At 43.3% G+C, this 26,457-nt stretch overlaps 1 protein-coding gene across 4 annotated transcripts in view; it reads left to right on the top strand.

Moving 5' to 3' along the window:
* The window catches only part of CECR2 (CECR2 histone acetyl-lysine reader), a 203,971-nt gene that overhangs the window by 126,520 nt on the left and 50,994 nt on the right, over positions 1-26,457 (top strand). For all 4 annotated transcript variants that reach the window (XM_073007087.1, XM_073007090.1, XM_073007088.1 and 1 more), the window contains exons 3-7: positions 14,279-14,462; positions 16,308-16,447; positions 17,218-17,322; positions 19,842-19,891; positions 21,314-21,483. In XM_073007087.1, coding sequence (XP_072863188.1) covers positions 14,279-14,462; positions 16,308-16,447; positions 17,218-17,322; positions 19,842-19,891; positions 21,314-21,483 — 649 coding nt within the window. The remainder of the gene's footprint in view (positions 1-14,278; positions 14,463-16,307; positions 16,448-17,217; positions 17,323-19,841; positions 19,892-21,313; positions 21,484-26,457) is intronic.

Raw genomic sequence — 26,457 nt, 5'->3', positions numbered from 1 at the left:
TGTTACTGCCCTGAAGACGTTCCAGTGGGACAAGATGTGGAGGTGGAAGACAGTAACATTGATGATCCTGACCCTGTGTAGGCCTAGGCTGATGTGTGTGTTTTTGTCTTCATTTTGAACAAAAAAGATCAAATGTAAAAAATACAAAATTTCAATGATAGAAAACAGCTTATAGAATAAGGATATAAAGAAGGCTGCCACACAGTGACTCATGCCTGTAATCCCAGCACTCTGGGAGGATAAGGTGAGAGGACGTTTTGAGGCCAGGAGGTCAAGACCAGCCTGGGCAACATAGCAAGACTCCATCTCTACTAAAAAATAAAAATGAATTAGCTGGGCAATATAACAAGACCCCGTCTCTACTAAAAAATAAAAATAAAATAATTAGCTGGACATGGTGGTGCATGCCTGGAGTCTAAGCTACTAGGTAGGCTGAGGTGGGAAGATCGGGAGTTGGAGGCTGCAGTGAGCTAGGGTCCTTACTGCACTCTAGCTGGGGCTATAGAGCAGGGAAAAAAAAATATTTTTATATAGCTTTGAAAAATGTTTAAGCTGTTATTACAAAAGAATCAAAAAGTTAAAAGTTAGCCAGGTGTGGTGGCTCACGCCTGTAATCCCAGCACTGTGGGAGGCCGAGACGGGCGGATCACGAGGTCAGGAGATCGAGACCATCCTGGCTAACACAGTGAAACCCCGTCTTTACTAAAAAATACAAAAAACTAGCCGGGCGAGGTGGCGGGCACCTGTAGTCCCAGCTACTCAGGAGGCTGAGGCAGGAAAATGGCGTGAACCCGGGAGGCAGAGCTTGTAGTGAGCTGAGATCTGGCCACTGCACTCCAGCCTGGGTGACAGAGCGAGACTCTGTCTCCAAAAAAAAAAAAAAAAAAAAAAGTTAAAGGTTTGAAATTTTTAAATGTCATAGTAAGCTAAAGGTATTATTGAAGAAAAGGATTTTTTAAAACAAACAGTATAGCCTAAGTTTACAGCATTTAGAAAGTTTACAATGAAGTGCAGTCGTGTGCCAAGCCTTCACATTCATTTACTACTCAGTTACTGATTCACCCAGAGCAGGTTTAGTTCCGCAGGCTGCACTCATGACACGTGCTTTATACAGGTGTACCATTTTAAAAATCTTTTATACCATGTCCTTGCTGTACCTTTTCTGTGTTTAGATGTGTCTGGATCCACAAATCCTTAACATTCCGTTACTGTGGCTTACCGTATTCAGTACAGTCAGCTGCAGTATCGGGGTGTAACCTAGGAGCAGTGGGCTGTGCCATATATTCTAGGTGTGGTAGGCTGTACCATCTAGGTGTATGTCAATACACTATGATGTTTCCACAGCAACAAAATCACCTAACCATGCATTTCTCAGAACATATCCCTTCTGTTAAGCAATGCGTGACTATTGTAGGCCCTCACTCCCAGCAGAGTCTCAGTCTGTCCCCCAGGCTGGAGTGCACTGGGCCAGTCGTAACTCACTGCAGCCTCGAACGTCTAGATTCAAGCAGTCCTCCTGCCTCAGCCTCCTGAGTAACTAGTAGTCCAGGCGCACACCCACGTCGTATTTTAGGCTCTGTGTTGCAGCTACCCAGCTCTGTCACTATGAAAGCAGCCGTAGGCGATACAGAAAAACCAATAGTGACTGTGTTTTATTAGAACTTTCTAACCACTGAGGTTTGGCTTTTATATCATTTTCACCTGCCAGGAAAGACTGTTTTTCTGTTTGTTTGTTTGTTTTTTCCCCAACCATTAAAAAAATATAAAAAGCATAATTATAGGCTCTTTTTTGTTTGTTTGTTTTGTTTTTAAAGGGGGTCTGGTGCAACGTCTCACGCCTGTAATCCCAGCACTTTGGGAGGCCGAGGTGGGCAGATCACTTGAGGTCAGGAGTTCGAGACCACGTCTCTACTAAAACTTCAAAAATTAGCCGGGTGTATTGGCACGCACCTGTAGTCTCAGCTGCTCGGTAGACTGAGGCATGAGAATTGCTTGAACCCAGAAGGCGGAGGTTGCAGTGAGCTGAGATCACACCACGACACTCCAGCCTCTGCGACAAAATCAAAGTGTGTCTCAACAAAAAAGGACATCAGGCCAGATGTGGCCCTCGGGCTATAATTTTCCAACTCCTGTATTTAGGAAGCTAGTTACTATTCCAGGTCCACTGACTCAATCTAATCTTTAAAACTGAAATACGGAGGCCACATTTCCTTTCAACTGTACTCTTCCAACCTGAGGTTTTTGCACTTAGAGGACAGGTTAACACTGTCTACTCATGGAAATGATACTAGCCAGCATGTTCTGTGTCCTGGACGCTGCCAACTGCTTCTCAAGAACACTCAATCTTTGCGACAGCCCTCTCATAGAACGTTCTCTCCCATCCTTCCGTCAAGGATGAGGAATTTGAGGCACAGAGAGGTTAAATAAATTTGCCCAAGGTTACACAGCCGGTAATTGAGACGGTACAGATCTGTCTCCTAGACCTCCAGCTCCTAACTGCAGCCCCATGCTGTAAATGAGAAATATAGAAGAAAAGTGGTAAGTAAAGTGGTTTTCCTTGAACACAGGATTTTTAACTCTTTGGCACACTAAGGAAGCCTGTGAACCCCATCTAAAAATAATGTTTTGAAGTCATAAAATAAGATTACACCCAAACCCAATTATACTGAAAAATAGTAGAGTATTGGCTGGGCATGGTGGCTCACGCCTGTAGTCTCAACACTTTTGGGAGGCTGAGGCAGGCCGCTCACGTGAGCTCAGGAGTTCGAGACCAGCCTGGGCAACATGGTGAAACCCCGGCTCTACAAAAAGTATTATACAAAAATTAGTGGGGTACAGTGGCACACACCTATAGTCCCAGGTACTCGGGAGGCTGAGGCAGGAGAATCGATTGAACCCAGGAGGCGGAGGTTGCAGTGGAGATCGTGCCACTGCACTCCATCCTGGGTAGCAGAGTGAGACCCTGTCTCAAAAAAAGAAAAAAAAATAAAGTATTGAAGAATGAAATTTTTGATATAGTTAGTGTTTTATTCATCTAACAGCAGAGCTAATTTCCCAAAATGACTGTCTTCAGGTGTCAGTGAGCCTAAGTGCTATTAGGAAATACCTGCAGTATCTGTACATTGCAGTAGAAATCAGATATTTCTGTGGACCTCTGCTTTAAAACGTGGGTTTTGTTTGTTTTGTTTTTGTTTTGAAGACGAGATCTCACTCTTTCGCGCGGTCTTGAGTGCTGTGGCGCAGTCATAGCTGACTGCAGCCTCCAAATCCTGGGCTCAAGCCATCCTCTCACCTCAGCCTCCTGAGTAGCTGGGATGACAGGCAGGCACCACCGTGCCCATCTGAAAGGGCTTTTAAATCCTAGATCCATCTGCAGTTCATAGTCAACAACTTAGACATAAAAGGAACCTCATCATCGAGTACAGTTTATTTGTTTACCTGAGGAAACGAAGGCAAAACAAAACTGGTATAAGCCTGAGAGACACTGAGAATAAAGTCTCAATTCAAATGATTTTCAGGAATTTGTTCATTTTGTTGCCAAAATAAAGTGGTATTTTACTGGGTGTGGGGCATGGCAGCTGGACTCCGAGGAGGACCCCATGATGCTGGGAGCCCGGTGTTCCCGTATGTGACACGGCACTGGGGGCATGTCAGTCACATGCTCGTGTTCACTGTCACACTCTGGAGACGCCCCTTGCGGCTTGGATGAAGCAGCAGCCGCTGGGAAAGCCCACGTGGCTTGGGAACGCGGGTGGCTCTGAGGAGCTGAGGGCAGGCCTTACCACAGCTGTGCATTCTCCCAGGAAAAACTAGGCCGTAAGAAAGTATGTTAGGCAAATAATGCGAGTCACAGAAGCATACACACCAATGACGTATTCTTTTAAGTGTAAGGCAAGGAGAACCAAATAAGGATACATATATGTGGAAAACGTAGAAAGAAGATCAAGAGAAAGCTTGTCGCAATTCAGGAAAGTTATTAGACCTGGTAAGCAGGAAGAAGACAGAAGGTACGAATAAGCACAAGGTAACCTGGAAGGTGGTGATTGTCCAACCTTACAGCACAATCACCCAAGGGTGGTTAAAACACAAATCACTGGGCCGCACCCGCATTTAATTCCATAGGCTTGGGTGGGGCCTGAGAATTTGCATTCTGTGCAAGTTCTGGGTGGTGCTGATGCTGCACGCTGCTGGTCCAGGACTTCGCTGGAAGGTCACTCATCTAAGGCATTGCTCACATTCTGGTTTTTAGCTCAATGGTGAAAACTGGATTCTTCATTTCTGACCAATCTTTGCCTTTCTCTTTCAATGTAAAACTTAAGCAGAGTTTTGATTTGATACTAACATATTCTTTGCAACACTACATACTTTTTCTTCTATATTATCCGTGGAATTGCACATCTGGTCAGTGAGTTTTATGGTCCTGTGTCAATAAAAAATAGGAATTTAGTGGCTCTTTCAGCACCATTGTTTTCCATTGGGAAGCAGCCTGGCAAAGTGAGCGCTGGGTGGAAAATAGAAACTTCTGGTTTGCTCTTCGCTGTCAAAGTAAAGCTGCAATTGAATCAAACTGTGTTTTGAGCTTATGGTTTAAGCAGCGTAAAAATATTTTTCATTAAATACTCATGATAATTGTAGGAACCTAGTTTTTAGATTCCTTTCTGGGCAGGGGTCATCGCGAGAGACCACTCGACACGGAAGTCACAGCGGAGAGATTTATTGCTAGCGCGCTAGGGTCCTATGTCCGAAGTTGGCCACAGGACCCCGAATGCCTAGTACAGACAGTTTATAAAGGCAAAAACCACAAAAATTCACAAAGCTTGAGGCGCAAGATGATTGGAGCAGGTTATGGCCTGAGCAAGGTGTCTTACTCTGATTGGTTGGTTTGAACCTGGTTTGAACCCGCGCAGGGTATTTCCTGGACTTGTTCTTCTGTTTGAGTTCCAGGAATTTGGGTGGGTGTTTTAGATAGCCACATGGACATCGGGCGGGTGCTTTAAATGGCCACCTGGTCATTGGGCGGGTGCTTTAGATGGCCACCTGGTCATTGGGCGGGTGCTTTAGATGGCCACCTGGTCATTGGGTGGGTGCTTTTAGATGGCCACCTGGTCACTGGGTGGGTGCTTTTAGATGGCCACCTGGTGTGGCTTTTCTAAGCTTCTAAGTTTCTAAGTCTCTAAGTTTCTAAGTCTATAAGTTTCTAAGCTTCTAAGTTTCTAAGTCTATAAGTTTCTAAGTCTAAAAGTCTAAAGGTTTCTAAGTTTCTAAGTCTATAGGTCTCTATGTTTCTAAAGGTTTCTAAGTTTCTAAATCTATTTTCAATGATACTTACTGCTAAAATGTTTTTCCTTCCGTCAGTACGTCTTTAGTAGAGTGCTCCTTATAGAACGCAAACTGATTTGTGCTTCAGTATGGTCTTCCCCCACTGTCCTGTGGCTTACATTCTTAAACTATAATTCATCAACATTGTATATTCAGTTTTTCTTTCTTTTTTTTTTTTTTTAAGAGAAGTCTTAGGCCGGGCGCGGTGGCTCAAGCCTGTAATCCCAGCACTTTGGGAGGCCGAGACGGGCGGATCACGAGGTCAGGAGATCGAGACCATCCTGGCTAACACGGTGAAACCCCGTCTCTACTAAAAATACAAAAAACTAGCCGGGCGAGGCGGCGGGCGCCTGTAGTCCCAGCTACTCGGGAGGCTGAGACAGGAGAATGGCGGGAACCCGGGAGGCGGACCTTGCAGTGAGCTGAGATCCGGCCACTGTACTCCAGCCTGGGCGGCAGACCGAGACTCCGTCTCAAAAAAAAAAAAAAAAAAGAGAAGTCTTGCTCTTGTCTCCCAGGTTTGAGTGCAATGGCTTGATCTCGACTCACTGCAACCCGCACCTCCTGGGTTCAAATGATTCTTCTGCCTCTGCCTCTACTTACAGGTAGCTGGGATTAAGGTGGACATCAACACGCCTCGCGAATTTTTGTATTTTTTAGTAGACACCGGGTTTCACCGTGTTGGCCAGGCTGATCTCAAACTCCTGACCTCAAGTGATCCGCTCACCTCGGTCTGTGCTGGGATTACAGGTGTGAGCCACTGCGCCTGGCCTCATTTAATTTTTAATTATGGATCTAGTGTTGCATAATAGATTCCCTAGTTTAGGTCACTTATAAGTAAACATTTAGTGTTTGGGGTTCTCTTTACAGAAATATCTGTCATCTTTTTGGAAATCGCAATACTTCTGTTAAGTCCGTTCATCATGTCTTTATTAAAATAGGCCAGTGTTTTGTGACAAGTGAGTACACCACATAGTCTCCTATGAAGGAAATAGACATTTCTGTCTTCCCAGAAAGTTTCTTTGTAGTCAGTCTTCCCTATACCTACACTGTACACCTGGCAACCACTGACGTCATTTTTATCGCGATAGTTGGAGCCTAACCTGTTCTAGAACTGTATGAATGGGATCACGCAGTGTGAAATGAACTCTCACCAGCTTCTTTCATTAACATAATGTGTGCATGATACTTACCCATGCCGTTGTTTGTATCTGTGGTTTATTCCTTTGAGGGGAGTGGGGGACTAAATTGTATCTAGTGAAAAATATATCACAATTTGTTTAATCTGTTCTTGTGGTGAGCACTTAGGTTGCTTCCAGTTTGAGGCTATTATGAATGAAGCTGCTGTGAACATTTGCATACAAATGGTTGTGTGCACTTACTTTCATTTCTCCTGGGAATTGCTGGGGAGGTCACATAGTAAAAGTATGTTTGACTTAAACTGTGAAATTATTTTCCAAATACTTGGCAACATTTACATTTCCACTGGCAATATCCGAAGAGTCCCGTTGCTTCATATCTTTTTTAATTTTTATGTATTTATTTTTGAGATAGAGTTTTGCTCTTGTTGCCCAGGCTGGAGTGCAGTGGTGCTATCTCTGCTCACTGCAACCTCCGCCTCAAGTGATTCTCCTGCCTCAGCCTTCCAAGTAGCTGGGATTACAGGCGTGCGCCAGCTAATTTACTGTATTTAGTAGAGACGGGTTTCACCATGTTAATCAAGCTGGTCTTGAACTCCTGACCTCAGGTGATCCACCCGCCTCAGCCTCCCAAAGTACTGGGATTACAGGCGTGAGCCCCCTCACCAGGCCTAGTTGCTTCCTGTCTTTACCAACATCTGCTGTTTTTAATTTTACTAATCCTATTGTGTTTAAAGTGGCAGCTCATTGTGGGTTTAATTTCCATTTCCCCAATGACTAGTAATGTGGAGTGGTTATTCACGTGTTTACCATACATTTGTATATGTCTTTCTTGGTGAAGTATTTGGCCAAGTGTTTTACTTCTTTTAAATTAGAGATGTTTATTTTATTTATTTATTGACTTTTTTGAGACACGGTTCCTACTCTGTCACCCAGGCTGGAGTGCAGCGCTATGATGATAGCTCACTGCAGCCTTGACCTCCTGGGCTCAAACAATCCTGCAGCTTCAGCCTCCTTAGTAGCTGGGACTATAGGTATGTGGCACCACACCCTGCTTATTTAAAGCAAACTTTTTGTAGAGACAGGTCTTGATATGTTGCCCAGACTAGTCTTGAACTCATGGCCTCAAGTTGCCCTCCAGCCTCAGCCTCCCAAAGTGCTGAAATTACAGGCGTTATCAACTTTTTAAATGTTTACTAAGGAACTGTTTTATATTATTAATTTTCTTTACTCTTTGCTTCTTTTTTATTTTATTGATTTCTCTTTTTTATTTCTTCTATTTACTTTGGCTTTAGCTTGCTCTTCTTTTTTTTGGGGGGGGGGCGCTTCTTTAGAGTATTGTTTTTGAGCCTTTTTTTCACATAACAGGCATTTAAAGCTATAAATTTACCCTAAAAAAAACTTTTCAGTTTCCTTCTAACCCATGGTTGGCTGCATCCTGTGAATTTTGATGTTTATATTATTGTTTAAAACATGTTCTCCTTTATTTCTTCAGTGAGCCGAAAGTGTATTATTTAAATTAGTGATGTAGTATGTTGGTAATACTGTTGAGATCCATTCCTTACTGTTTGTGTATGTGTGTGTTTGGTCTGGTAATGAGAAGCCAGTGTTAAAATCTCTCTGATTGTGGATCTGTTTCTCCCGTTAGTTGTGCCCATTTTGTCTCAGGGTTGTGGTGTCCTGTTACTGGATGTGTAGCAGTAGCTTCGTTATGTCGTCCTGGGAAGTTGTTCTATTTCTTCTTATGTGACACTCTGTCTCCACATCTGCTTTGTCTCATGTTAATCCTCAGCTTTCTCATGCTCACTCTGCCTGGTAAGCTCATTTTCTGTCCTTTTAATCTATTTATTTATTTATCTATCTATTTATTAAGATGGTGTCTCGCTCTGTTGCCCAGACTGGAGTGCAATGGTATGATCTCAGCTCACTGCAACCTCCACCTCCCAGGTTCAAGCTATTCTCCTGCCTTAGCCTCCCGAGTAGCTGGGATTACAGGTGACTGCCACTATGCCTGGCCAATTTTTTTTTTGTATTCGTAGTAAAGACGGGGTTTCACCATATTGACCAGGCTGGTCTCAAACTCCTGACGTCGTGATCTGTCCTCCTCAGCCTCCCAAAGTGCTGAGATTACAGTCATGAGCCACCACGCCGGGCCTCCCTTATGTTTTTCTAAAGTGTACAATTCATTGGTTTTTATGTATTCACAAAATGGTGCAACCATCACCACTATCTAATTGCAGAATACTTCCATTACCCTACAGCAGGCACTTTGTACCCATTAGCAATCATTCCCTGTTTCTCCCCACGCCAGTTGCCAGCATCACTGTTCTCCTCACTGGCCTCACAGGTTTCAGTGTTGTAGGCCCATCTTGTGACTGGAGCCATACGGGAAGTGTCCTTTTTATGTGGCTTTTTTCACTTAGAGTTATTTTTGAAGTTTTAACCATGTTGTAGCATGAACCAGTACTTCATTCCTTTTTATGGTCAAATACTACTTCATTGTGTGGTACACACTTTTTTCTTCAGTTCATGGACATGTATGCAGGTTTTACCTTTTGGCTCTTATGAATTCTGCCGCTTTGAACATTTGTGTGCAGGTTTTTGTGTAGATGTGTGTTTTCCTTTCTCTGGGGTGTACGTCTAGGAGTTGGAGTGGCTGGACCGGTTGGTAGTTCAGTGCAACTTGGCGAAACTTCTGCAGCAGCTGCACCGCTTAGCCTTCCCACCAGCCGTGTGTGAGGACTCCATGTCTCTGCATCCTGGTCAGCACTTGTCACTCTATGTTTCTTGACGTCCACCATTATAGTGGACATGAGGTGGTACCTCATTGTGGTTTTGACGTGCATTTCCCACATAGGTTGAGAAACTTCTCTGCTGCTTTCTGGTTTTTGTTCCTTTGTTGGTCCTTCAGTGCTTTCTTTTAGGCACATGAATTTTTTTTAAGTGTATCACTTTATTTCCACTCTTGGCTTCTTATTCACGTGTGTGTGTGTGTGTGTGTTTAGCAGTTGTAGAGCGAACAATATATATCCTTAAATTATCCAGAGCTAGTCAGAATTTTTATTGTACCTCTTCATGCCTTATACATGATACTTGAGACTTCTCACTTCATCTGTACAGTATTTAGGTTCCATTAAAAAAAATAGCCTTTATCATTTTAAAGATAAATGTGGGGTTTATTCACTTTCTTGGTTACCCAACATAAACATTCATAAACACATGTAAGAATGTATATTATATACATGTTTCTCTAGGCAAAGATAATGTTTTGCATAGATTTTGACTTAACCGTATTTTCCTTTAATTTGAAATAGCCATGATTTTAACTTACGTCGGCTCTTAGTATGTTGAATATAGTAGCTATTCTACAGCCCTAGGGAAGAAGAACTGTTATTTTAATTATTTTGCCCTGGTGATGAACGCATCAGTTGATGTGTTCATCTACCTTCCCTTTGTTTCTTTTTTTCTTTTTCTTTTTTTTTTTTTTTTTTGAGACAGAGTCTGGCTCTGTTGCCCAGGCTGGAGTGCAGTGGCTCGATCTTCACTCACTGCAAGCTCTGCCTCCCGGGTTCATGCCATTTTCCTGCCTCAGCCTCCCAAGTAGCTGGGACTACAGGCACCTGCCACCACACCCGGCTAATTTTTTTTTTTTTTTTTTTTTTTTTTTTTTTTTTTTTTTTTTTTTTTTTTAGTAGAGATGGGGTTTTACCATGTTAACCAGGATGGTTTCGATCTCCTGACCTCGTGATCTGCCCATCTTGGCCTCCCAAAGTGCTAGGATTACAGGCGTGAGCCACTGCGCCTGGCCTTGGCCTGGTCTTATAAGCTTCGGGAAGAAATGCTTTATCAAGTATTCGTACAGAATCTTCTACTTGCTGCTTTACTACTAGAACCAGAATATTTATCTCAATCCAGTATGCATGTCATATGTGGCCTGTGTGTACATGTATTTCATTTGCTTCAAAAATTGTAGCAAGTAGGAGAACGCAGTTTGATTTTTCATCTTACCTCCATTCTGGGAAGCCTGGTGCCATACCCTTATTGCTCCCCTGGAGAGAGACCGTGACTGCCCTTTCATGTCCCTAACACGTGCCTCAAACAACTTAAGGGCCTTCTTCTTGTGATCTCCCTAAACAGGGTACAGATATTAAAAATGTGTGGTGCTACACAGTGAGGAATTCTGCCAGTTCCAGCCGGCAGAGGCTTATGCTGGAACACTTGAATCAGGTCGTGCCATCCTTGGTCTCAGCAGCAGAAGCACGTTCTGTCTGGAGCAAGCTGAGAAATTCTCTGCTGGCCCTCTAAGAAATGGCTAACTTTAAGGGTTTGGAAAGGTTGTTGACTCCTTCTTATTTTCACTGTCTCTTACTCTCTCGTGCATAGGGGGAAAAGAAAAGAGGTAATTAAGAGCCAGTCTCATCTCTTCCCTCACAGGAGGCTGAATAATAGCCAGTGGTCTTCACTGCTGTTTTGTAGGGTGGAAAATGAATGCGAAAATGGGTCACTTAATAGTATTTGGAACTTTTCCTAGACAAGAAATAAAACAGACCTTGTTGTTCTGAGAAATTCCATTTGGTTTGATCTTTGCATTACTATATTTAAATGAAATGTTCTATTATAGTTCAAGATAATTTCAGAATGATGAGAGTTACTAAGTCATTAAGAGGGAATTGCACTGAGATGAATGGATGAGTGAGTGAATGAATGTTCCAGGTAATCTAAACTTGAGAAGCTTAAAAATATGTACACATTAGTTTTTAGCAGCACAGTGCCACTGTTCTCTTTTTCATGTTATGTTATGTTATGTTATGTTATGTTATGTTATGTTATGTTATGTTATGTTATTTTTGAGACAGAGTCTTGCTCTGTCAGCCAGGCTGGAGTGCAGTGGTGCAGTCAGCTCACTGCAACCTCCTCCTCCCGAGTACAAGCTATTCTCCTGCCTCAGCCTCCCAAGTACCTGGGATTACAGTCATGTGCCACCACAACCAGCTAATTTTGTATTTTTGGTAGAGATGGGTTTCTCCATGTTGGCCTCGCGAAGTGCTGGGATTACAGGTGTGAGCCACCACACCCGGCCAAACTTTTTCATTTTCAAATTCACCATTACAGTGCTGTCTCTATTTTAATGCGAGTTTGAACCACTCTTTGCCCGGCTCCTCACTCCGGAAGGGATGACAGCAACTTCACAAACAATGGAGAGGGGCGGCCAGTCCAAACCCTGCAAGGTTCAAGCACTTGTTATTGGCCAGTGCTTGTGTGCTGAATGTGAATGCTGCAGTCCAGTGAAATCTGTGAGAGCCCTGATTGCTAGAACTATTATGCTGCATTTTGATAAAGCTGCCATACTCACATTTTCCCCAGTGAGATAATAATAGTAGGGGAAAGATGTTTCTTCCCTCTTTGAAAAAGCAAACTGTTTCATTTCTTATTTGCCTAAGCCTTCTTAATGTTTTCCACAAATATTTCCTTTCACTTTGCTGCAAATATAACCATCATAGATTATAAGTCAACATGGTATATGCCTAATTTTAAAATGATATCAATAACTTCTTTAGGCCTCTTTGCTTATTAATAAGAAAAAAAATTCACATCAAGCATGAGGTAATTTAGATCTTGATTCTTAATAGTTGAGATGTAAAATAACCATCTAATGTTATTACTGCAAGGCACATTTAGGTACTAATCAAAATACATGGCTGGGTGCGGTGGCTCGTACCTGTAATCCCAGCACTCTGGGAGGCTGAGGCAAGCGGATCACCTGAGGTCAGGAGTTCAAGACTAGCCTGGCCAACATGGTAAAACCCTGTCTCTACTAAAAATACAAAAATTAGCCGGGCATGGTGGTGGGCACCTGTAATCCCCGTTACTTGGGAGGCTGAGGCAGGAGAATCACTTGCAGCCGGGAGGCAGAGGTTGTAGTGAGCCAAGATCACGCCATTGCACTCCAGCCTGGGCTATAAAAGCAAAACTCCATTGGGAAAAAAAAAAAAAAAAAGCCAGGCGTGGCCAAAATCCTGTAATCCCAGCAGTTTGGGCGGCCGAGGCAGGCAGATCATGAGGTCAGGAGATCGAGACCATCCTGGCTAACAGTGAAACCCCATCTCTACTAAAAATACAAAAAATTAGCTGGGTGTGGTGGCGGGCGCCTGTAGTCCCAGCTACTTGGGAGGCTGAGGCAGGAGAATGGCGTGAACCTGGGAGGTGGAGCTCATAGTGAGCTGAGATCATGCCACTGCACTCCAGCCTGGGCGACAGAGCAAGACTCCGTATCAAAAAAAAAAAAAAAAAAAAAAGGCATTTACACCTGGATGTGGTAAGATGCACTTGTAGTCCAGATGCTCCGGAGACCAAGGTGGGAGGATTGCTTGAGCTCAGGAGTTTGAGTCCAGCCTGGACAATATAGTGAGACCTCACATGGGAAAAAATATATTTAATGCGATTATAGGATTGCCAGACTCTACCAAAGAAAAAATTTAAATTGCCATCTAGGTGTCTTAAATGTTCTCTGTAGAAAAACTATCTTCAAATTTTAATATACAGACATGGGAGGATTACTTGAACCCTGGAGTTCAAGACCAGCCTGGGCAACATGGTGAGACCCCATCTCTATGAAAAGTCAAAGAAAGGCGGGGCGCGGTGGCTCACACCTGTAATCCCAGCAGTTGGGAGGCCAAGGCAGGCAGATCACAAGGTCAGGAGATCGAGTCCATCCTGGCTAACATGGTGAAACCCCGTCTCTACTAAAAATACAGAAAGAAATAAGCCAGGCGTGGTGGCGGGCGCCTGTAGTCCCAGCTACTGGGGAGGCTGAGGCAGGAGAATGGCGTGAACCCAGGAGGCGGAACTTGCAGTGAGCTGAGATCGCGCCACTGCACCCCAGCCTGGGCGACAGAGGGAGACTCCATCTTAAAAAAAAAAAAAAAAAGAAACAGAATCAAAGAAAAAAGAATTTAGAATGCAGTGTTTTATAGCATGACTTAAAGTTCATGTATAATAGAATATAAAATTATAGTTGCATATCTGTGCAGCCGTTTGTATTCTGGAGGAGTTTCCACCTTTTTATCTTAACCTGAAATATAAATTAGGTTAGGCCAACTACGAGTTTCTTTTTTTTTTTTTCTTGCCACCTATGTCATAAACCCAACTTTGTACTGTCTTCAGTTGTACACGTAGAGGGTGAGACTTTAGCCTCAGCTTCATAGCCTACACATTTGATTATGCTTTTTCCCGTTCCACCAGAATGTGCTATTTGGGCTTTAAAGTCAACCTTGTTCTGTGAAAAACCCTCTTTATGTATTTATCTTCCTTGATAGTTGACAAAACACAATATCCATGTAAGTAGGGTGAACCTTCATGAGGGACTTCCTATTACTGTTTTTCATTTCTGCTTTCTGTGTAAAATTTGTCAGCTGGGCCACGTGTGTTACCTCACACCTGTAATCCCAGCGTGTTGGGAAGCCACGCGGGCGCATCGTTTGAGCCTGGGAGTTTAAGAACAGCCTGGGCAACACAGGGAGACCCCTGTCTCTACAAAAACTACAAAGATTAACTGGGTGTGGTGGTGCATGCCTGTGGTCCCAGGTACCTGGGAGGTTGAGGTGGGAGAATCTTTTGAGCCCAGGAGAACTGCAGTGAACTGAGATCGTGCCACTGTGCTCCAGCCTGGATGACAGAGCGAGACCCTGTCTGTATAAGCAAACAAACAAACAAACAAAAACCTGTCAGCTGTCAGATCATGAGTTCTCTGTCTCTCTCCTTCTCCCAACCATCCTATATGTTATATTAACGTATTTTTTGTGTTTGGGGCCCTGGTCTAGGCCTCAGACATTCCACAGCTACCTAGAGGACATCATCAACTACCGCTGGGAGCTCGAGGAAGGGAAGCCCAACCCTCTGAGGGAAGCCAGTTTCCAGGACCTGCCTCTTCGCACACGGGTGGAGATCCTCCACCGCCTCTGTGATTACCGGCTGGATGCAGACGATGTCTTCGATCTTCTAAAGGTATGCTTCACTGGCGATCCTTTCCCTACAGCTATGAAAAGCCAGCCATCAGAAATGCAGTCAGAATGTAAAACCCAAAGATATCCGCCGGAGTTTGGCTTGTGGTACTAGTCTTGGTACTATTCATTGCCAGTAACACTGTATAGAAAACCACGATTGCTGTAGCCAAGGAGATGCAGGATGTGCATCCCTATGGAAGCACATGATTCTGCTCTAATTCCTAGTCTGGTTTCATCTTCTTTTACGTGCACTGAGTTCCCATCTGCAGTAGGTACCACAGGAGAACCGTGTTTGTTCTGTCATCAGCCAAACCTGCAACTAAATTAGCCACGGAATTTTATTTTTCAAGGTGTAAACTTGATTAAATATAATTGAAATATTTACTGAAATCTCCAAGAACCTGAAACCATATATGCTAGTGAAGTTTATCCTCTACATACATCCACGTTACAAAAAATGTGTTGAAGAAGGAAGCTACGGCCATCTCTCTCCTCCCCCTTGGTGCAGTTATCTGTTTTAGAAGTATATCCTAGAGGGGCCCGGACGCTGTGGCTCACGCCTGTAATCCCAGCACTTTGGGAGGCCAAGGTGGGCAGATCACAAGGTCAGGAGATCGAGACCATCCTGGCTAACATGGTGAAACCCTGTCTCTACTAAAAATACAAAAAATTAGCTGGGCGTGGTGGCGGGCACCTGTAGTCCCAGCTACTCGGGAGGCTGAGGCAGGAGAATGGCGTGAACCTGGGAGGCGGAGCTTGCAGTGGATGGAGATCCCACTGCTCTCCAGCCTGGGCAACAGAGCAAGACTCCATCTTTAAAAACAAAACAAAAAAAAGAAGTATGTCCTCCAGGGGAGGGTGTGGGTTACTGCTTTCACTCGTAGGGAAGTCAGTTTCTAATCCTGTTCTATCATCAGTGATTAAATGTGGTAATGACTTCTCAGTTGAGCTCTGTGCATGGACACATTATAAAAAAATCATTGTGTAATTTAGCACAGTCTTTGCCAAGGACTCAGGGACTTCAGTAGCAGTGGGAAGGCCAGTACAGGTCAGCCCCCGAGGTAAATTGGGAGCCCTGTCGCTGGAGCTCAGCTGGAGTGAGAGGTCATGGGAGGTTATGCTGGAGCTGCCACACAGGATCCCATGGGGCAAAGCTTGCCCCTTGCCTGATCCACCCGGTTGTACCTGTCTTTCTTTTTGTGTGTGCTCACATAAAACAACAACCGGTCCCAGCCAAATCTGTAAACTGTCCATCAGGATTGCTGTTGGATTCTCCTTTTTGTGAAAAGGGAACAATGGTGGGGATAGGGAGCATTTTAATATTTCCATCTCTTGTTCCTCAAAGTAGGTACCACCTTTCCATTGTATCCTTGTTTCTTAGGCCGATTGAAAATTACATAAGGTACTTGGGCATTTTTATTTTACTTTTTTTTTTTTTTTTTTTGAGACGGAGTCTGGCTCTGTCGTGGAGGCCGATATGCGGTGGCATGATCTCAGCTCACTGCAACCTCCACCTCCCAGGTTCAAGCGATTCTTCTGCCTCAGCTTCCCAAGTAGCTGGGACTATAGTCGCCCGCCACTACGCCCAGCTAATTTTTTGTATTTTTAGTAGAGGCGGGGTTTCACCATGTTGGCCGAGCTGGTCTGGAACTCCTGACCTCGTGATTCGCCCTCCTCAGCCTCCCAAAGTGCTGGGATTACAGGCATGAGTCACCGCGCCCAGTGATACTTGGGCATTTTTAGATTTGAGGTATGCCTGCGTGTAAATTTAGAAGCCGCATTTTCGTTTTTTCCTGGTGCATTTTGTCCCCCGTTTCCCCAAACCCCTTTTTCTTGTTCTGCCTAGGGTCTGGATGCAGACAGTCTCCGTGTGGAGCCATTGGGTGAAGACAATTCTGGAGCACTCTACTGGTATTTCTATGGAACACGAATGTACAAAGAGGACCCAGTACAAGGAAAATCCAATGGAGAACTGTCTTTGAGCAGGTATGTTCTTTAATGTCAGGGCATGATAGCTACTGTATTAAAATGTCATTAAGATTAAATGCATCAGAATTCTACAGCACAATTTTTTTTTCCCTAATGAAGGAATTCTCTCTAAGCATGCCTGCAAAAAGATAGTAAGGAGATACTGCATGTAAAAACAAAACGGAATTAATTGTCTGCTACCAGAGGGGTTAAAGATACTTTTTTGATCTGAAGTTCTTGATAGGAGGTTTCTGAGAAATGCCACTCTTCTTACGAGCACAGGCTATTTTAATATAGCAGGTTTCTTCTCAACAGTGCAATCATTTCAGTGCAGTAGCAGTTTTCATCTTGCGTCGTCGGTCCTTAAGATCTCCTTTGATCTCCTTTTTTCTACTAGAATTAATGATGTAGTTTATGAACCTTAGTATCCATCAGTGTAAGAACAGAAGGAACTTAGCATGATGCCTGAAACATAAGCTTTACTAAGTAAGGAAGAGGCCGCATTTCCATAGCATCCCAAAACGATGCTAACCTCTTATTTAGGCTTTCTTGGAGCATGCTTACTCTTCGGAAGGTGTCAGATCTTAAGCACAGTTTAGTATTGCAAAATGTTAGTTTTCCTCAGATCCACAGTCTAATAATGGAAGACTGGAAGTTACTCTTCCCTTTTCCTTTCACTGCTACATTTAATCCTTTTTGGTCATCTCATGGCCAGAAATACTGTTTTAAAATCATATGTGGCATGCCAATTCTATACCAGAATGTTTCTATTTAATATTATTTATTAGGGAAAGTGAAGGACAAAAAAATGTCTCAAGTATTCCTGGAAAAACGGGAAAAAGAAGAGGAAGACCCCCAAAACGGAAGAAACTGCAGGAGGAGATTCTGTTGAGGTAAGAAAATCTTGTTAGTTGTGGTCATAGACCGTGGCAGAAGGGACCTTAATTCATTTATTCCTTTTTCTTTATTTTGCCTGTGCCATGGGAAGCACATTATTATGGGAACCTGAAACTGAGTGCTTATGAGATTACTACGTGTGCAGTACAGAATCAGAAAGTCCTTAGTGCATGACATCTGGCAAGTCACCTGCCCTCTGCAAGCGAGTCCTCTTACTAGACGATGGATGTGTGCTTAATGAGGATTATATTGAAGAAGACCATTTTTTTCGTTCTTCAATTTTATATTTAATTTTAACAAAGAAAAAGATACTTGGGGGATTTTCTTATATGTGTCATTATCTTCTAGGAAATTTCACCATGTGAATCTTGCTATAGGAGTTTTCACAATCTGACCTATACTGTGTAAATACACTTCTTACTTAAGGATCAACTCTATCACTAAGCCTATTAAAGTGAGGCTGTATTCTTAAAAATTCTGATAACTCAGGACAAGTGGCTTCTTCCCTTGCTACTTAATCTAAATGCTTGAGTTAGGCTGGATTTCACCGTGTTGCTTTTTAACCACTAAGAAATATTTCTAGGAAATCAGATTAAGAGTATAGATCACTCAGAACCTGATTTTTTTTTTTTTGAGACGGAGTCTGGCTCTGTCGCCCAGGCTGGGGTGCAGTGGCCGGATCTCAGCTCACTGCAAGCTCCGCCTCCCGGGTTTACGCCATTCTCCTGCCTCAGCCTCCGTAGTAACTGGGACTACAGGCGCCCGCCACCTCGCCCAGCTAGTTTTTTGTATTTTTTAGTAGAGACGGGGTGTCACCGTGTTAGTCAGGATGGTCTCGATCTCCTGACCTAGTGATCCGCCCGTCTCGGCCTCCCAAAGTGCTGGGATTACAGGCTTGAGCCACCGCGCCCGGCCAGAACCTGATTTTAACTCAGTCAGCATCCACTTAACTTTCCAGAAGTTCAGCCTCAGATTGCAGCTGCCTATTTCTTCCTTACCCGTTTCCGTGACAAATGTCCTGTAATTACTTATGTTTTGTGTATGCAACACCTGTTTCCGGGTTTGGTTAGGATTTCACATGTCCTCTGGTATTCAGAAAGCTTAGTGATACCTGTCTCCATTTCCCCGTAAGTATCAAGAATCACAGTCACTTAGAGTTGGGACTGTAGCCTCATTTTAACAAGCATCCATGGACTTGTACTACCCTCTACTGGTGATTTTTTTTTCCTTGAGAGCTGTGTATGTAAGCCAGTATTTAAATATTTTTTCATTAAATTTAAAATTGAGTTTCTCTTTCACGCTAGCCACATTTGAAATGCTCAGCAGTCACGTGGTTTATTGGATAATGCCAACTGAGAACATTGTCATTCTCTCAGAAACTTGAAAACAAGAGAAAAGTTTCCTTTCTTTTTCAGGGAGACAAGAGAAAATGATACTTCATGCTATTGCGTTATACACTTTGCATTTTGTAATGTAATCTCCAACATCCCTGTGAGGTAGGCACTATTAATAGCTCCACTTTTGGGGAAAGTTAATTAACTTTCCTGAGGTCACATTGTAAGGGGCACAGGTTGAATAGAGGCAGTCCCACTTTGGAGCCCATGCTCTTAACCCTCTACCTTAGGTAAGGATAAATTATAATAAATACACCTGTCTTCAGCGTGGCCCCAAATCAGCAAGGAGGACATTGGAATCCCTTCAGTTCTTTTTTCTTGGCATTTAATTATTAACAATTGCATCTGTCTCTCTTGACTGGAGCAGTAATAAAAAACAAGAACAGACCGGGCGTGGTGGCTCAACCCTGTAATCCCAGGACTTTGGGAGGCCGAGACGGGTGGATCACGAGGTCAGGAGATCAAGACCATCCTGGCTAACACGGTGAAACCCCGTCTCTACTAAAAAATACAAAAAACTAGCCGGGCGAGGTGGCAGGCGCCTGTAGTCCCAGCTACTTGGGAGGCTGAGGCAGGAGAATGGCGTAAACCCAGGAGGCGGAGCTTGCAGTGAGCTGAGATCCGGCCACTGCACTCCAGCCTGGGTGACAGAGCGAAACTCTGTCTCAAAAACAAACAAACAAAAAAATGCAAAAATTAGCTGGGCCTGGTGGTGGGTGCCTATAGTCTCAGCTACTCGGCAGGCTGAGGCAGGAGAATCATTTGAACTCGGGAGGCGGAGGTTGCAGTGAGCTGAGATCACGCCATTGCACTCCAGCCTGGGTGACAGGGCAAGACTCCGTCTCAAAAAAGTAAAAATAAAAATGAAAGTTACTGTTTTCTTACGCGTTGATACTGTTGCCATAACATAGGGTAGCTGTATGCCAGTACTTCCTTTCTAGACCAGCATGCCTACATCCTAGTGTTCATTTATTCAGCACTCCGCCTCCAAGCCTTGTCCCCTTAACACACACATACACTCTCTTTGTGTTGAATTAATTGGGTCTACCATCCTGGTGTGGCACAGAACAATTTTGGACCTGTCTTTGTTTTAATTGACACCTCTTTTTCCTGTGTTTCAGTGAAAAGCAGGAAGAAAACTCCTTGGCATCTGAGCCACAGACAAGACATGGTAATGTTCTTTACTGGCGTTGAGAAAGAATTAAGTAAATATGATTCATTTATGCTAGAGTGTTGACTCTGTCTTTTTCTAGAGTCATACAAAGTAAAGATGATTGCAATAGCCTTTGACCTCCGCTCCATACTCTTCTTCAGTTCTCTTCCTCACACCTTATCCTACGCCCAGCTCATCATCTGACTGAGGATTAAGATCAAAACTCGATCTTTTCACTAGTGTTCTGTTTACTAGGGACAGTGTAATAGACTCCTCACCATTGGAGTGAATCACCAGCTTCTCAGAGAGGTCTTTTTAAAAATGTCAGCACTTCCTGACACAGTGGTTTCCTTATGGGTTTGCAGCATACTGGTTTCCTGCCTAGATTTTAATTTTGTCATCCAAATAGCATAAAAATGGGAGGCACATACCAGTTTGCACAGTGTAGTTGAGGCAAGGTAGACTCTGCAAATACTCAAACTCAAAACCATTTCTGTCAACATATTTAATCATTTCTAGGCTGTGAATATCTATCTTGTTAAAGTCACAGTAGTTATAACAGTAGTTATATTTGTATTGCCTTTAGACACTACTTTTTTTTTTTTTTTTTTTTTTAGTTGTTAGTAGTGACTTTAACAAGAAAACCAGAAGTATACATTGTCAACTTTAAAATGAAAAAGAGGCCGTTGCGGTGGCTCATGCCTGTAATCCCAGCACTTTGGGAGGTCAAGGCGGGCCGATCACCTGAGGTCAGGAGTTCAAGACCAGCCTGGGCAACATTGTGAAACCCCGTCTCTACTAAAAATGCAAAAATTGGCCGGGCGTGGTGGCAGGCATCTGTAATACCAACTACTCGGGAGGCTGAGGCAGGAGAATCACTTGAATCTGGGAAATGGAGGCTGCAGTAAGCTGAGATGGTCACCGTGCACTCCAGCCTAGGTGACAGAGCGGGACTCTGTCTCTACATAAATAAATAAGTGAAATTTAAACGTAGGCCAGGTGCAGTGGCTCACACCTATAATCCCAGCACTTTGGGAGGTCAAAGCAGACCTCCTTGAGCTCAGGAATTAAAGACCAGCCAGGGCAACATGGCAAAACCCTGTCTTTACTAAAAATGCAAAAGATTAGCTGGGTGTGCTGGTACACACCTGTAGTCTCAGGTACTTGGGGGTTGCTGAGATGGGAAGATGGCTTGAGCCCAGGAGGCAGAGGTTACGGTGAGCTGAGAGAGTGCCACTGCACTCCAGCCTGGGCAATAGAGCCAGACCCTGTCTCAAAAATAAAAAATAAAATAAATAAATAAATAAATAAATGAATAATAGGTCTCTTTTTTGACTCCCTTATTTTAGTCATGACCCAGGGTAGAAAACAAAATTGAGACTAAATAAGGAAAGGTCCTCATAGGATCTCCTGTAGTTAATCCATTCCTTTATTTTCTAGGGTCCCAAGGGCCGGGCCAAGGTACTTGGTGGCTCCTGTGCCAAACAGAAGAAGAATGGAGACAGGTCACTGAGAGTTTTCGTGAGAGGACTTCCGTTCGAGAACGGCAGCTCTACAAGCTCCTCAGTGAGGACTTCCTGCCTGAGATCTGCAACATGATCGCCCAGAAGGTGCGCCACACTCTCTGCTCAGTCCTCCTCTGTGTTAGGCATGATGCTGCATTGTTTCAGGATTATTCATGAGACCTTCCCCATACTTCCCACTGGTCCTGGAAATAGTGCAGGCTTCCGTCCTGTCTGAACTCCAGTGTTAGACTGGCACCCCATGCCACCCCCTCGCCTTCACTGTGGGTCGTATCATGTTCTCCTTCCCCCAGGAAGTCCTCAGTGTCTACCACCCACCAATAGTGACGGTGGCTTTTCACAGTCTGGAACCAGCTTTCGAACATCTTATGGGTTTGTCTTTGTCCTTGTAGCTCCATTGCCAGCCCTTTGCCTGGCTCCACCTGATTGTGTCCTCTTCACCAAATTCAGGGCGAGCTGTAGTCTCATAAACCATATGCGCCTACTTCATGACATTTTCAAACATCCTTCCTCCTCTTTTTCCTTTTTTTTTTCCCAGGCTGGAGTGCAGTAGCACAATCTCGGTCCACTGCAGCTTCTGCCTTCCAGGTTCAAGCGATTCTCCTGCCTCAGCCTCCTGAGTAGCTAGGATTATAGGCGCACACCACCACAGCCAGCTAATTTTTGTATTTTTAGTAGAGACGGGGTTTCACCGTTTTGACCAGGCTGGTCTAGAACTCCTGACCTCAGGTGATCCACTGCCTCAGCCTCCCAAAGTGCTGGGATTACAGATGTGAGCCACGGCACGGTTTTTTTTTTTTTTTTTAAGGACAAGCTCTCTCACTTTGTCACCTAGGCTGGAGTGCAGTGGTGCAATCACAGCTCACTGCAGCCTCGACTTCCCAGGCTCATGTGATCCTCTCATCTCAGCCTCCTAAGTAGCTGGGGAAACAGACTCGTGCCTCCATACCCAACTAATTATTTTTTATTTTTTGTAGAGACAAGGTCTTGTTCTGCTGCCTAGTCTTGTCTCAAACTCCTGACCTCAATCCATCCTCCTGTCTTGGCTTCCCAAAGTGCTGGGATTACAGGCATGAGCCACTGTGCCCAGCTTTTATTGTTTTAAGACAGGGTCTTGCTCTATGTCCCAAGCTGGAGTACAGTGGTGCGATCATAGCTCACTGTAGCCTCAACCTCCCGGGCCGAAGTGATCCTCTCGAGTAGCTGGGACTGCAGGCACACACTACCACGCCTGGCTAATCTTTTCATTCTATCTGTACATAGGGTTTCCCAATGTTGCCTGGGCTGGTCTTGAACTCCTGGGCTGAGGTACTCTTCCTGCCTCAGCCTCCCAACGTGCTGGGATTACAGGTGTGAGCCACCACACCTGGCCCCCCTCTACTTCCTTACCCATTTGAATACTACTCTCTCAAAGCCTTACTTAAATGTCACTGTGTCCATGAACTAACTGTCCTTGTTTCCCCCAGCCTTTAGGACTTCTGTCACTTAACATTTCTTTATGCTTATTTTATATCTTTGTGAGTTCAAGCTTCTTCAGCTCAGGGACTGTGTCTTACTCATCTTTTTAACACCCACAGTACCTAATGTCATTTCTTGTTTTTTGGGGTTTTTTTGTTTTTTTTTTTTTTTTTTGAGATAGAGACTCACTCTGTCACTCACGCTGGAGTGCAGTGACACAATCTTGGCTCACTGCAGCTTCCACCTCCTGGGTTCAAGCAATTCTCATGCCTCAGCCTCCCAAGTCGCTGGGACTATAGGCGTGTACCACCATGCCCGGCTAATGTTTTTATATTTAGTGGAGACGCGGTTTCGCCATGTTGGCCAGGCTGGTCTTGACTCCTGGCCTCAAGTGATCCACCCACCTTGGCCTCCCAAGTGCTGTGATTACAGGTGTGAGCCACCGCGTTTAGCCTGTCTTGCCTTTTCTATGATGGTTGGTTGATAATTATTCAGTTTGTTTATTTCATATCAATGATAATATTTCTGATTATTAATACATGTTAATAGAGGACCAGAAATATTTGACCACTGGCCAGTGAAATACAAAGAGAAAGTATTTATAAATCATCACTGCAGTACCTACAGGGAGGCAAACATGTCAAATGTATTATTTAATTTATCGTGGATCTGGTGATGTGTTTAACCCTTAAGCAGGTTGATGCTATAGGGAAAGTCCTAGAAATTACAGGTTGATGCTTTAGGGAAAGTCCTAGAAATTACCTTTCTCTAATAACGGGAACTTACAAACAGTGCTTCAAGACTTCCGCGGTCCTGGGTGATCCAGAAAACCTCCGTTTCACCATCAGTATACTTAAGTTCATGTACTATAATTGCATTCCGTTCTTGTTATCGGCAATTCACTGCAACAATTTTTCTAGAAATGAAAATATATAATCTAATTTTCTTAAAGTAACAATGATGTAAAGAGATACTTTTGTGACTTTACGTGACCTTGCATATGACTTTACTGATATCATCAGTCATGGCACATTAAATTATCTACAAGTATACCCAATCACCTTAAGCCTTCTTTTATCATTTCTGCTTTTTTACTGCAATATTCAGCCTAACGTTTTGGGGGATAGAAGATGTAAGGGGAAAAAAACTTAAATCATAAAAACTGATTATTTTGGTTAAAAATTGCAAGCATTGATTCTTTTCAAAAGAAGAAAGATTAAAATAAGGTAACCCTTAAATAGGGTAATCTTTAAATACAATTTTCAAGACCCATGGAATTGCAAACCAGAAAGAAATAATGGATTTGATATTTTCGAAGAAATAGATAGTGCTTTTAAGTTCGAAAACATCAATGAAGTCCTATTAACCAGAAGAATAGTATATTAAGAAAAATCTAAATTGGGAAGTAGAAAATCTTAGCAGACCAGTAATTAGGGAAGAAGTGTTTTCATAGAAGGATTGATTTTTTCACAGGTAAAATTTTCTAAACCTTCAAGGAAAAGATAACTTCTAAACATTTCCAAAATGAAAGAAATAACTGGAAGCTACTCTATTCGTTCTGATACAGATATCTTTGAACACCAGACCTGATAAAATTAAACATACTCTCCTCATTCCATAGTATGTACAGTAATGCCCCAAGCAACCACATTTTGGTCAATGACAAACCACATATACCACCGTGGTCCCATAAGATTATAATTAAGCTGAAAATTTCCTATCATCATAGCCATTATAACATTGTAGCACAATTCCATTTCTTTTTATAAATTGAGTGCAGCCTAAGTGCATTGTGTTTACAAGGTCTGCAGTAGTGTACTGTAATGTCCTGACCTTCACATTTTCGCCATTCAGTCACGCACTCAGCACAGCAACTGCCAGTCCTGCAAGCTCCGTTCATGATAAGTGCCCTGTCTCGGTGTGCTAGTTCTTAAATCTTTCACACTGTATTTTTACCGTACCTTTTCTATTTACGTATGTTTAGATACACAAATATTTTACCATTGTGTGTCTGGGATTGTATGTAGTAGGCTACACTACCGAGGAGCAATAGGCTATATATCCTGTAGTCTGGGTGTGTAGTAGGTTGTGCCTTCTAGGGTTCTAGACTACACCATCTAGGAGCAATAGGCTACACCCCATAACCTAGGTGTGTAGCACACTACACCATCTAGGATTGTAGTAGGCTATACCATCTAGGACCAACTGTATCCCATAGCCTAGGTGTGTAGTAGTTTATGCCATCTAGTCCCTGAATTCTATATTGTTGAAAACTTAACAAAATCACCTAAGAATGTGGCTTCTCAAAATGTATCCTCATTGTTAAGTATAACACATGACTGTGTGTCAGATTGTTAATACTGGCAGGTAGAAGCTATCTTGTTACGAAAAGAATAATGTTTGAGACTGTCTTACTGGTTTGGAGTCTTATCTGGTGTAACACAATAAAGAATAGTAAGATGCAACATTTAAAAATGTTGACCTGGGGCCAGGGGCGGGGTGGCTCATGCTTGTAATCGCAGCACTTTGGGAGGCGAAGGCAGGCAGGTCACCTGAGGTCTAGAGTTCAAGACCAGCCTTGGCAACATGGCAAAACCCCATCTCTACTAAAAGTACAAAAATGCGCCAGGCATGGTGGCGGGTGCCTGTAATTCCAGCCCCTCGGGAAGCTGAGATAGGAGAATCGCTTGAACTCAGGAGGTTGCAGTGACACGAGATCACACCAGTGCACTCCGGCCTGGGCGATAGAGTGAGACTCCGTCTCAAAAAAAAAAAAAAAAGAAAGGAAAAGAAAATACAGTGTGTAGATGGAGGCACAATAAATGAGGCCGTGGAAGAGGGGTCAACGTATGTGGAAGAGACAGAAGCTTTTCTTTCAAACCTACTTGAATTATGCCACTCCCCTGCCCTGTCCCTTGGATAAGTTTCTTGATAACTTTGTATTTCGACTTCTTTCTTTTGTTTTCCTTTTTTTTTTTTTTTTTTTTTTTTAAAAAAAAAAAAAAAAACAGAGACAGGGTCCTACTCTGTTACCCAGGCTGGAGTGCAGTAGCATGATCATAGCTCATTGTAACCTAGAATTCCTGGGCTCAAACGATCCTCCTCCCTCAGCCTCCTGAGCACTTGGGACTCCAGGCAGCCACCACCACGCCCGGTTAATTTTTTTATTTTTTGTTGAAGTGGGGTCCCTTTCAGTTTTCTTATTAGTAAAATGAAATGCTGTCACTTGACTGAAGTTTTTGTGGGAATTAAACAAAGAACCCGTGTCAATGTACAGAGCATCGTATTTGGCAATCAAAATACACTACTCGGTCCTCTCCCGTTGTTTATGGTAATGGGTAATTGATGAGAAACTTTGATTGAAAACTAAACCCACATTTTATGGCAAAATAAGGGCAATAAGAGCGTCAGTAGATTTGATACATCTTTGAGGAGGTATTATATGATCGTCCTCTAAACTTTGAAATAATAATCAGAAGGTAAGTCCTACTGCAATGATCATATAAAAGTTTACTTAAACCTTTTTTTTTTTTTTTTTTTTTTTTAAATAAAAGGGGATGTAGATACTGGTAGAGCTTGTTGCTCGTGTTACAGAATATACAG

Source organism: Chlorocebus sabaeus, chromosome 19, assembly GCF_047675955.1.
Source record: "Chlorocebus sabaeus isolate Y175 chromosome 19, mChlSab1.0.hap1, whole genome shotgun sequence".
Taxonomy (NCBI): Eukaryota; Metazoa; Chordata; class Mammalia; order Primates; family Cercopithecidae; genus Chlorocebus; species Chlorocebus sabaeus.
Note: the sequence above shows the minus strand (reverse complement) of the source record. Positions and strands in the feature narration are given on the sequence as shown.